Source organism: Giraffa tippelskirchi, chromosome 4, assembly GCF_054371585.1.
Source record: "Giraffa tippelskirchi isolate mGirTip1 chromosome 4, T2T-mGirTip1v1.2.pri, whole genome shotgun sequence".
Lineage (NCBI taxonomy): Eukaryota > Metazoa > Chordata > Mammalia > Artiodactyla > Giraffidae > Giraffa > Giraffa tippelskirchi.
The window spans coordinates 196,252,100-196,263,666 of NC_137278.1; the positions used below are offsets into that span (position 1 = coordinate 196,252,100).

The 11,567-nt window shown below is 50.5% G+C and overlaps 1 protein-coding gene across 1 annotated transcript; it reads left to right on the top strand.

The window, feature by feature from the left end:
• Positions 1–10,915, top strand: LOC145545729 (complement C1r subcomponent-like). The gene is made up of 10 exons (XM_081590526.1): positions 1–38; positions 118–346; positions 6,007–6,199; positions 6,530–6,676; positions 6,766–6,962; positions 7,245–7,392; positions 7,500–7,621; positions 10,062–10,140; positions 10,412–10,492; positions 10,893–10,915. The coding sequence occupies exons 1-10, from the start codon at positions 13–15 to the stop codon at positions 10,913–10,915; spliced, it is 1,245 nt and encodes a 414-aa protein (XP_081446652.1). The 5' UTR covers positions 1–12.
• The last annotated feature ends 652 nt before the right edge of the window (positions 10,916–11,567 follow it).

The following is an 11,567-nucleotide window of genomic DNA, read 5'->3' on the forward strand; positions in this document are numbered from 1 at the left end:
CTGAGGTCTAGAATGGATCGAGATGAAAATGCCCAGCTGTATGGTAATCCCATCCCCAAGCAAACAGCCAGGGTCTGCAGCCATTCAGCCCTACAAACACCTTTTTTCTTTTGGCAGGTGGCTCTTATACCTCCTGCTGCCAGTCCTGTTCTACAGGGTGGGAGGTGCCATCCCCACCCCTCAGAGGCTCTACGGGGAGGTGACGTCCCCTCTGTTCCCCAAGCCTTACCCCAACGACTTTGAGAGGACCACTGTTATCACAGTACCCACAGGGTACAGGGTGAAGCTCATCTTCCGGCAGTTTGACCTGGAGCCTTCAGAAGGCTGTTTCTATGACTATGTCAAGGTAGGGGGGCAAGTTGGGGGGGTGGGGGCTGGTAGGCAGAAGGAGAGCTGAGTGCCTCTGGAACCTGGAGACCCATGTTCTGACCAGCCTGGATAGGACACCCCCCCTGGGGACACAGCCGCAAGCCGGTGAAAGCTGATGGTCAGATGGGGTTCTGGAAGTCCAGGGGTGCCGAGGATGGGTCGCCACTGGTCTGAGAGACCCTTGGGGAGCACCGAGTGGAGAATCACAGAGAGAGGTTTCTGACTCCACTCTCGGGAAATGCACTGTCCACAGGAGTCAGAAAAGCCTTCCCCATCTGCTTTCTTGCTGGGAAGCTTTGGGAAATTGCTGTGCCTCAGTTTCCCTGTTTCCAAAGAGAATGTCACCATGGCTGCCTCCTCAACAGCAACACATGGTTGTGGGAAAGTGACATGTGTGCGGAGGTGGCTCAAGGATAGTCTCCAACTAGAACAGTGGGCTCAGTCCCCTATCCTCTGTCATGACCAAGGGCACAGTTCCAGTCCCTCTTTCTACATCCATTAACAGTGAGTTTCCGGAGGACTTCCCTGCTGGTCCAGTGGTTAAGATATTGTGCTCCCATTGCAGGGGGCCCAGGTTTGATCCCTCGTTGATGAATTAAGATCCTGCATGCCATATAGTACAGCTAAAAAAGATCAGATTTTTTATTCAGGATTCAGGTAGAGCCTGAACACAACCCATCTGTTCAGTTCAGTTCAGTCGCTCAGTCGTGTCCAACTCTTTGCAACTTGACTCTTCGCAACCCCATGAACTGCAGCATGCCAGGATTCCAGGTCCATCACCAACTCCCGGAGCTTGCTCATGTCCATCAAGTTAGCGATGTCATCAAACCATCTCATTCTCTGTTGTCCCCTTCTCCTCCTGCCTTCAGTCTTTCCCAGCATCAGGGTCTTTTCCAATGAGTCAGTTTTTCACATCAGGTGGCCAAAGTATTGGAGCTTCAGCTTCAGCATCAGTCCTTCCAATGAATATTCAAGACTAATTTCCTTTAGGATTGACTGGCTTGATCTCCTTGTTGTCCAAGGGACTCTCAAGAGCCTTCCCCAGCACCACAGTTTGAAGGCATTAATCATTTGGCACTCAGCCTCCTTTATGGTCCAACTCTCACATCCATGCATGACTACTGGAAAAACCATAGCCTTGACTAGATGGACCTTTGTTGGCAAAGTAATGTCTCTGCTTTTTAATATGCTGTCTAGGTTTGTCATAGCTTTTCTTCCAAGGAGCAAGCGTCTTTCATGGCTTCAGTCACCATCTGCAGTGATTATTTTAGCCCAAGAAAATAAAGTCTGACACTGTTTCCATTATTTCCCCATCTATTTGCCATGAAGTGATGGGACCAGATGCCATGATCATTCACCTACAAATATACAGTCTCCCGTGATTCATCCTCCACCTCTGCTCATTCACCTGGATTCCTGCCCATAACCCTACAAACTGGAGCATCTCTCCTACAGCAGCTCTGCTCATGACAAAGTCTTGAAGTTTTCTTTTATGAACATTCTTTCATTTCACCTTCAATCTTGAAGAATATTTTCACTGGCAAAGTAACTCGGAGCTGACGACTCTTTTCTTTTAATTTCATGGCTGCATTCACCATATGCAGTTATTTAGCAGCCCAAGAAAATAAAGTCTCTCACTGTTTCCATTGTTTTCCATCTATTTGCCATGAACTGGTGGGACCAGATGCCATGATTTTAGTTTTCTGGATTTCTGTATTTTAGTTTTCCAGCTTTTTCACTGTCCTCTTTCACTTTCATCAAGAGGCTGTTTAGTTCCTCATCGCTTTCTGCCATAAGGGTGATGTCATCTGCATATCTGAGGTTATTGATATTTCTCCCAGAAATCTTGATTCCCAGCTTGTGCTTCATCCAGCCTGGCATTTCACATAATGTACTCTCCATATAAGTTAAATAAGCAGGGTGACAATATACAGCCTTGACATACTCCTTTCCCAGTTTGGAACCAGTCCATTGTTTCGAGTCCGGTTTGAACTGTTGCTTCTTGACCTGCATACAGGTTTCTCAGAAGGGAGATAAGGTGGTCTGGTATGCCCATCTCCTTAAGAATTTTCCACAGTTTGTAGTGATCCACATAGTAAAAGGCTTTGGTGTGGTCAATAAAGCAGAAGAAGATATTTTCCTGGAATTTTCTTGCTTTTTCTATGATCCAATGGATGTTGGCAATTTGATCTCTGGTTCCTCTGCCTTTTCTAAATCCATCTTGGACATCTGGAAATTCTTGGTTCATGTACTGTTGAAGCCTTCCTTGGAGAAGTTTGAGCATTACTTTGCTAGTGTGTGAAATGAGTGCAAGTGTGCAGTAGTTTGAACATTCTTTGGAATTGCCTTTCTTTGAAAACTGACCTTTTCCAACCCTGTGGCCACTGCTGAATTTTCCAAATTTGCTGGCATATTGAGTGCAGTACTTTTACAGCATCATCTTTTAGGACTTGAAAAAGCTCAGCTGGAATTCCATCGCCTCCACTAGCTTTGTTTGTAGTGATGCTTCCGAAGGCCCACTTGACTTTGCATACCAGGATGTCTGGCTCTAGGTGAGTGATCACAGCATCGTGGTTGTCTGGGTCATTAAGATCTTTTTTTTTTTTATAGTTCTTCTGTATATTCTAGCCATCTCTTCTTAATATCTTCTACTTCTGTTAGGTCCATACTGTTTCTGTCCTTGATTGTGTCCATCTTTGAATGAAATATTCCCTTGGTATCTCTAATTTTCTTGACGAGAGCTCTAGTCTTTCCTATTCTATTGTTTTCCTCTATTTTTTTGCATTGATCACTTAGGAAGGCTTTCTTATCTCTCCTTGTTATTCTTTGGAACTCTGAATTCAGATAGATATATCTTTCCTTTTCTTCTTTGCCTTTCACTTCTCTTCTCGGTTATTTGTAAGGCCTCCTCAGACAACCATTTTGCCTTTTTACATTTCTTTTTCTTGGGGATGGGTTTGCTCACCACCTCCGGTACAATGTCAAAAACCTCCATCCATAGTTCTTCAGGCACTCTATCAGGTCTCATCCCTTGAATCTATTTGTCATTTCCACTGTATAATCAATCATAAGAGATTTGATTTTGGTTATACCTGAAAGGCCTAGTGGTTTTCCCTACTTTCTTCAATTTAAGTCTGAATTTTGCAATAAAGCATTCATGATCTTAGCCACACTCAGCTCCCGGTCTTAGTTTGCTTACTGTATAGAGCTTCTCCATCTTCAGCTGCAAAGAATATAGTCAATCTGATTTCCCTATTGACCATCTGGTGATGTCCAAGAGTCATCTGTTGTGCTGTTGGAAGAGGGTGTTTACTATGACCAGTGCATTCTCTTGGCAAAACTCTGTTAACCTTTGCCCTGCTTCATTTTGTACTCCAGAGCCAAACTTGCATCTTACTCCAGGTATCTCTTGACTTCCTACTTTTGCATTCCAGTACTCTATGATGAAAAGGACATCTTTTTTTCATGTTAGTTCTAGAAGGCCTTGTAGATCATCATGCTGCTGCTGCGGCTGCTGCTGCTAAGTCGCTTCAGTCGTGTCCGACTCTGTGCGACCCCATAGATGGCAGCTCACCAGCCTCCCCCGTCCCTGGGATTCTCCAGGTGAGAACACTGGAGTGGGTTGCCATTTCCTTCTCCAATGCAGGAAAGTGAAAAGTGAAAGTGAAGTCACTCAGTCATGTCCAACTCTTAGCTACCCCATGGACTGCAGCCTACCAGGCTCCTCTGTCCATGGGATTTTCCAGGCAAGAGTACTGGAGTAGATCATCATAGAACCATTCAACTTCAGCTTCCTTGGCATCAGTGGTTGGGACATAGACTTGGATTACTGTGACATTAAATGGTTTGCCTTGGAAACAAACAGATATCATTCTGTCACTTTTGAAATTGCACGCAAGGACTGCATTTTGGACTCTTGTTGACTATGAAGGCTACTCCATTTCTTCTAAGGGATTCTTGCCCACAGCAGTACATATGATGGTTGTCTGAATTAAATTCACCCATTCCAGTCCATTTTAGTTCACTGACACATAAAATATCGATCTTCACTCTTGCCATCTCCTATTTGACCATTTCCAATTTACCTTAATTCATGAACCTAACATTCCAGGTTCCTATGCAATATTATTCTTTACAGCATCAGACATTATTTTCATCACCAGTCACATCCATAACCGGGTGTCATTTTCACTTTGACTCCATCTCTTCACTCTTTCTAGAGCTATTTCTCCATTCTTCTCCAGCAGCATATTGGGCACCTACTGACCTGGGTGTTCATCTTTCAATGTCATATCTTTATGCCTTTTCATACTGTTCGTGGGGTTCTCAGGGCAAGAATACTGAAGTGGTTTGCCATTCCCTTCTCCAGTGGACCACCTTTGGTCAGAACTCTCCACCATAACCAGTCCATCTTGGGTGAAATAAATACTGTTAATATTTCCAGGAGACACCCTGGAGGTTATAAGAGAATAATATAAAAATGACACATCTTCCTAGCCCAGAGGAGTTGAGATGTCAGCAGTGCTGGTGGGGAGGGTCCTGGTGGCAGGGATAGTGGGGAATGAGGTGGGAGGAGGGATGTCTTCTGCTTGCAGGAGTTAAGGAACCTGTGAAGGAAAACCTAAGGGGAGCTCAGTGGTGCTTGCTACTCTGGCAGGTCCCCGTGGCTTACGTTCAGCTGAGTTTTGGGAGTCATGGCTGGATAGGAATGGTTTGACTATGACAAGGTGGAAGGACAGGGCAGAGGGTAAAGCTGACCATCGGGGCTCTAGGGATGAAGGAATGATAGAAACCAGGTAGAGGCAACCAGGACTCCAGTGGGAGGCAGACATGGGAGGAGATGGGGACGGGGGTAAAGAAAAGTCTGACACACTCTGTTTTTTTTCAGTCACTAAGTTGTGTCTGACTCCTTGAGACCATGTGGACTGCAGCTCACAGGCTTCCCTGTCTTCCACCATCTCCCAGAGTTTGTTCAATCTCATGTCCATTGAGTCAGTGATGTCATCCAGTCATCTCATCCTTTATCATTCCCTTCTCCTCCTGTCTTCAATCTTTCCCATCATCAAGGCATTTTCCAATGAGTTGGCTCTTTGCATCAGGTGGCCAAAATACTGGAGTCTAAGCTTCAATATCTGTCCTTCCAATGAATATTCAGGGTTGATTTCCTTTAGGATTGACTAGTTTGACCTCCCTGCAGTCCAAGGGACTCTCAAGAGTCTTCTCCAGCACCACAGTTCAAAAGCATCAATTCTTCAGTGCTCTTTAGGGCCCAACTCTCACATCCATACATGACTACTAGAAAAACCATACCTCTGACTATATGGACCTCTGTCGGCAGAGTGATGTCTCTGCTTTTTAATACACTGTCTAGTTTTGTCATAGCTGGGGGTCATAAAAAGGGAGGATCAATGGACCAGGCACAGGATAATGTGCAAGGTCAGTCGATGGAGATGTAGGACAGAGGAAAGTCCCCTAGGAAAGTTGGAAGAACCAGAGACCAGCAGGTAGAGAGCAGCTGGAGGCCATCCAGGAGGAGGGCGAAATCGCTTCTCTGGGACAAGAGAAGAATGACTTTCACTGACCTTCTACGTGGGATGTGTCCCCTCAACAGCTTGTCCGCCTGTCCCTCCTCCACAGATTTCTGCTGAAGAGAAGACCATGGGGAGGTTCTGTGGGCAGCTGGGTTCTCCCCTGGGCAACCCCCCGGGAAGGAAGGAATTCATGTCCCAAGGGAACAAGATGCTGCTGACCTTCCACTCCGACTTCTCCAATGAGGAGAATGGCACTGTCATGTTCTACAAGGGCTTCCTGGCATACTACCAAGCCGTGGGTGAGTGGTGCCTGTGCTGGGCTCCTGGGCTCATACTGAATGGGGGCCGGAAAAGGGGGTTCTTGAATCCAAAGAACTGGGAAGCCAGGCCTTCTTGTTTTTTCCCAAGAGAGCTTTTTCTAGGAGAGGGTTAACCCCTGGGGTCCTGTCCCCACTGGGCAGGTCCCATTAAGGGTCAGAGGGGTCCAGAGTCCCAGGTGGCCTGAGATAACCTTGTCCTTAGGCCTCTGATGAGTGACCTTGCTGAGACCAGCGCCTCCACAGGTCCCTCCCCGGACCCCCATCCTGGCTTCTGTGGAATTGAATCCCTCCTTCTGGAATCTCTTCCAGACCTGGACGAATGTGCCTTGCAGCTCAACTCAGACGAGGAGGACCCCCCACCCCGGTGCCAGCACCTGTGCCACAACTACGTCGGTGGCTATTTCTGCTCCTGCCGTCCAGGCTATGAACTCCAGCAGGATGGGCGTTCCTGCCAGGGTGAGGTCCTGCCTGGGTGATCCCAGAGGAGGCAGGGACCGAGCAAGGTGGGGCTCGCTGGGTGACCCGCTCCCACTCTGCTCTCCCAGCCAACTGCAGCAGGGAGCTGTTCACGGAGCCTTCAGGATGCATCACCAGCTTGGAGTACCCCCGGCCCTACCCCCACAACCTGCGCTGCAACTACAGTATCCAAGTGGAGCGGGGCCGCAGCCTCCACCTCCAATTCCTGGAGCCTTTTGAAATCGATGACCACCAGGAAATACACTGTCCCTACGACCATCTGCAGGTACAGCCAACCCACCCCATAGAGAAATCCTCTCATCCTCATCCCCACACGGCTCCTCCCATCCCCCATCCCTGCTGGACCGTCTGGCCAACAGGTACAGAAACAGCCAACATCACACATGAGTTGTCCTACACACCAGGCAGGTGGGTCCTGGGGAGGCTTTCTCCCCTCCAGCTGAAAACATACACCAAGCAGGATCCACACCACTGGCACCATTGCCTTAGCCCTGTGTCTGAATTGGAGACATGACCCTCCCTCCGTCCACCCCCACCACCACTGCAGATCTATGTCAGCGGGAGGAACATTGGTAAGTTCTGTGGAAAGCAAAGGCCCGAGAACATTGATGTCCAAAGCAACTCGGTGGACCTGTTCTTCTTCACGGACGAGTCAGGGGACAGCCGGGGCTGGAAGCTGTACTACACCAGTAAAGGTAAGGCTGCCCGGGGCCCCTCATGGGCCAGAAAGGGGGAAGGATGAGGCAAGTAGAAAGGAGGCCAGTGGCTCAGAAACAAACATGCCCTTTGGTCTCCTCAACAGTCATCACGTGCCCCCAGCCCAAGACCCTGGACTCATGCACCATCATTCAGGACCTGAAGACTCAATACCAGTACGGGAACCATTTCACCGCCACCTGCAAAGAAGGCTACCAGCTAATGGAGGTAAGAGCCAGGGCCGAGGGGAGGGAGCTGGCCTGGTTTCCAGAGTAAATCACATGCTCAGGCCCACGGCAGATGGAGGCTCAGCCCCATGTGGAATCATACATGTTTGAGCTGGAAGGGTTACCTGGCCTGCTCCAACTTGACTGCATACTGGAAACACTAAGGATTTTAAATACGGATGTCCTCTGCTAGAGACTAGTTCATGGATCTGGAGGGGAGCATGGGTATCAGGACTACCTATAGTTACTCAGTGATTCTAATGCCCAGCCAAGTCTAAGAACTACAGACCTCGCCCAATAACTCACTGTGGAGTGAGGAACCAAACAGGCGGGGGTAGAGTTGAAGTGCAAGGCTTCACTCACTCAACATCACTGGGATTGTGTACAGCAGAGACCGGCAACAAATCCCCTGCCTCTTGCTCCAGGGCTCTCAGTTTTTAAGACCTACCAGGCTTTACTCGATGATTCATGAATCAGGCAGCATTCCCGATCGAACAACCAGAAGGGGCTCCGTTTATGTCCACCAGTGGTCTTACCCCAGGCCCACCACCCTGTCTGGAGCTTTGCAGACCCAGGAAAGAATGTGGTTTGCTTCATTGGTCAATCTCACAAAAGCTGGGAAACTAAAATTCTACTCTTGGGACTGCCTGGTGCTCCAGTGGTTAAGAATCCACCTTCCAGTGCAGGGGGCATGGGTTTGATCCCTGGTAGGGGAACTGAGATCCCACATGTCTCAGGGCAACTAAGCCCATGCGCCACAACTAGAGAAAGCAGTGAGGAACCAGTGAAGGCAATTAATAATAACAATAATTAAAGATAAATAGATAAAATGCTGTTTTTAAAAAAATACAGTTGGAGTTAGCCCTGACCAGAGACCTGGGACTGGACGTCTCATCCTTGTCCAGTAGGTCCCCTTGGAAGACCCACCCTGAATCAGAGAAGAGACCACTGCTCGTTAGTCCATGAAGAACTGGGTGTCCTGGGCAACCCCCTCCCTCCACCGTTCAGGTTACAACCCACCCCTTCTTATGCCATCAGCACTCTTACCTTGTCATTTATCATTCACACCATCAAATTTAAACCTAGTCACACAGTTTATCTCACATTACTTTTTACGTGGGCTTCCCCAGTGACTCAGCAGTAAAGACTCTGCCAGCAATGCAGGAGACATGGGTTCAATCCCTGGGTGTGGAAGATCCCCTGGAGAAGGAAATGGCAACCCACTCCAGTATTCTTGCCTGGGAAATCCCATAGACAGAGGAGCCTGGTGGGCTACAGTCCATGGGGTCACAAAGAGTCGGATACGACTGTGTAACGATACGACTATTTACATTTTGCTCAGATATCCTAGTTATATCTTATACACATTCTCTTGCAGTCTGATCCAGGGCTAACAATCTGAGATGATTGTTGGTGTTAATAAAATTCATTCATGTTGCCCAATTACTTTTCATTTCAGAGGGTGCTGTCTCCTGGCCTGTCCCTGACATCTGCTGGCCTAGGACAGCACTTAGCATGTCAGCATCTTGAGCTCCCTTGAAAGTGGCTGGGCTGCGCTAGCATTTTAGGAAAGGTCCTTAGCCTTGAGAAGACTGCAGTCTGGGGGCAATGGGGTGATACGGGGCTTACCTGACAGGGCGCCCCAGAGGGAAGAAACATAGCCCTACTTCAGGGCAGAGACTTTTGTTTCAATGCAGAGAACATACAACTGGGCTTGTGACTTGTTAGTTTTTTAATTTAAAATTATGAAGTTCAGGGACTTCCCTGGTGTTCCAGTGTCTGAGATTCTGCACTCCCAGTGCAGGGGCCTGGGTTCGATCCCTGGTCAGGAAACCTGATCCCACATAACTCAACTAAAGATCCTACAACAAAGATCAAAGATTCTGAGTGCAGTGGCTAAGATCTGATGCAGCCAAAATAAATAAATATCTTAAAAAATAAACTTATGGGGTTCAACTGAACCTCAGTGGAAACTCCTGAAATCCCCTCAAGAGTCTACAGAGGGGATTATTGGATCTAACAACTAGCCCAAGCTCTGGCTTTTGTAAAAAACTTTTTATTCATTTACTTATTTGGCTGTGTCAGCATGCGGGCTCAGTAGTTGCAGCATTTGAGCTTAGCTGGTCCCCAGCATGTGGGATCTTAGTTCCCCAACCAGGGCTCCAACCAGAGTCCCCCACACTGGAGGGTGGATTCTTAACCACTGCAGCACCAGGCAAGTCCCCAGCTCTGACTTCCTGCTGTGTGGCTCAGTGCACCCATCTGTCAGTCTGGTCTGAGAGGACCGGCTAGGAAGAAGGGCCCAGGAGACACGTCCACAGGTGTTGAGGCTCGAGGACTGAAAGCTGACTTTGCATCCTTACTGCTCCGCTGTGGACAAGGACAGGAGGGAGCCTCAGGGCCTCCTTGTAATAATGGCTGCTCCACCTCTGCTCCAACAGGGGAACCAGATGCTCCTGTCCTTCACAGCTGTCTGCCAGGATGACGGCACATGGCATCGCGCCATGCCCAGGTGCAGGAGTAAGTTGCAACTCAAGCATGTGTCTCCCCCCAGGAGAAGAGAAGAGGGTCAGGCCTAAGCATCGCCCCCAAAAGCCATTCCAGCCCTCTGGGAACCAGTCGGCCCTCATCTCTGCAGATGAGGGGCTCTGCCCAGAACTGAGTTTCATCCCACCCAACTCTGGTGCATCTCGAGAGCCCCCACTGGCCATATTTCCTGAAGACTCACAGCGTGTTCTGTGGGCTCCCACTCCTCCCACTGACTTCCCTCTCCCCATCTTCTCCTCTCCAGAGTGCAAAGAGCCAGTCCAGAGCGAGGAGCAGGGGCCAGGCAACATTGGAGGCCAGAAGACCAAGCTGAGCAACTTCACCTGCGAGCCCTGCACCAATCCCACCCCTACCCCCAAACCCACTGACACCCTAAACCCCACTCCCATCACCACCACCTCCTCCACCACCACCCCCAACCCCACCCCCACTGGCACCCCCACCCTCACTCCTACCCCCACGGCCACCTCCATCTCCACCCCCACTCCCACCCCCACCGCCACCCCCACGGCCACCTCCATCTCCACCCCCACCCCCACCCCCACGGCCACCTCCATCTCCACCCCCACCCCCACCCTCACCGCCACCCCGACCGCCTCCTCCACAGCCACCTCCATCTCCACCCCCACCACCACCCTCGCCGCCACCCCCACCGCCACTACCACGGCCACCTCCACGGCCACCGCCACAGCCACCCCTACTGCCACATCCACCCCTACCCTCAGCTCAACCGCCACCGCCACCCTAACAAACACCACCCCCACCCCCACCACTACCCCCACTCCCATTGCTATTGCCACCCCAACCCCCACCTCCACTCCCACCTCCACCACCACCACCACTCCCACCCCCACCTCCAACGCCACCTCCACCCCCACCCCCACCCCCACCCCCACCCCCACCCCCACTCCCACCCCCACCCCCACTCCCACCCCCACCCCCAACGCCACCTCCACCCCCACCAACACTCCCACCCCCACCCCCAACGCCACCACCACCCCCACCCCCACCTCCAACACCACCCCCACTGCCACCCCCACCTCCAACACCACCCCCACTGCCACCCCCATGAACACCTCCATCACCACCTCCACCACCACCACCATGACCCCCACCACCACCACCAAAACCACTCCCACCACTCCCACCACCACCACCCCTTACACCACCACCTCCACTCCCTTCACCACCCCCATGGTCACTGCCACCCCCACAGCGACCCCCAACCCCACTGCCACCTCCACTCCCACCCTCACCCCCACCGCCACTCCCACCCCCACCTCCAACTCCAACCCCACCCCCACCCCCACCGCGGCCACAACAACCACCGCCACCTCTGATCCCACCTCCACCAACACCACCCACCTCATAAACGCTCTCATCACCACCTCCAGTACTAA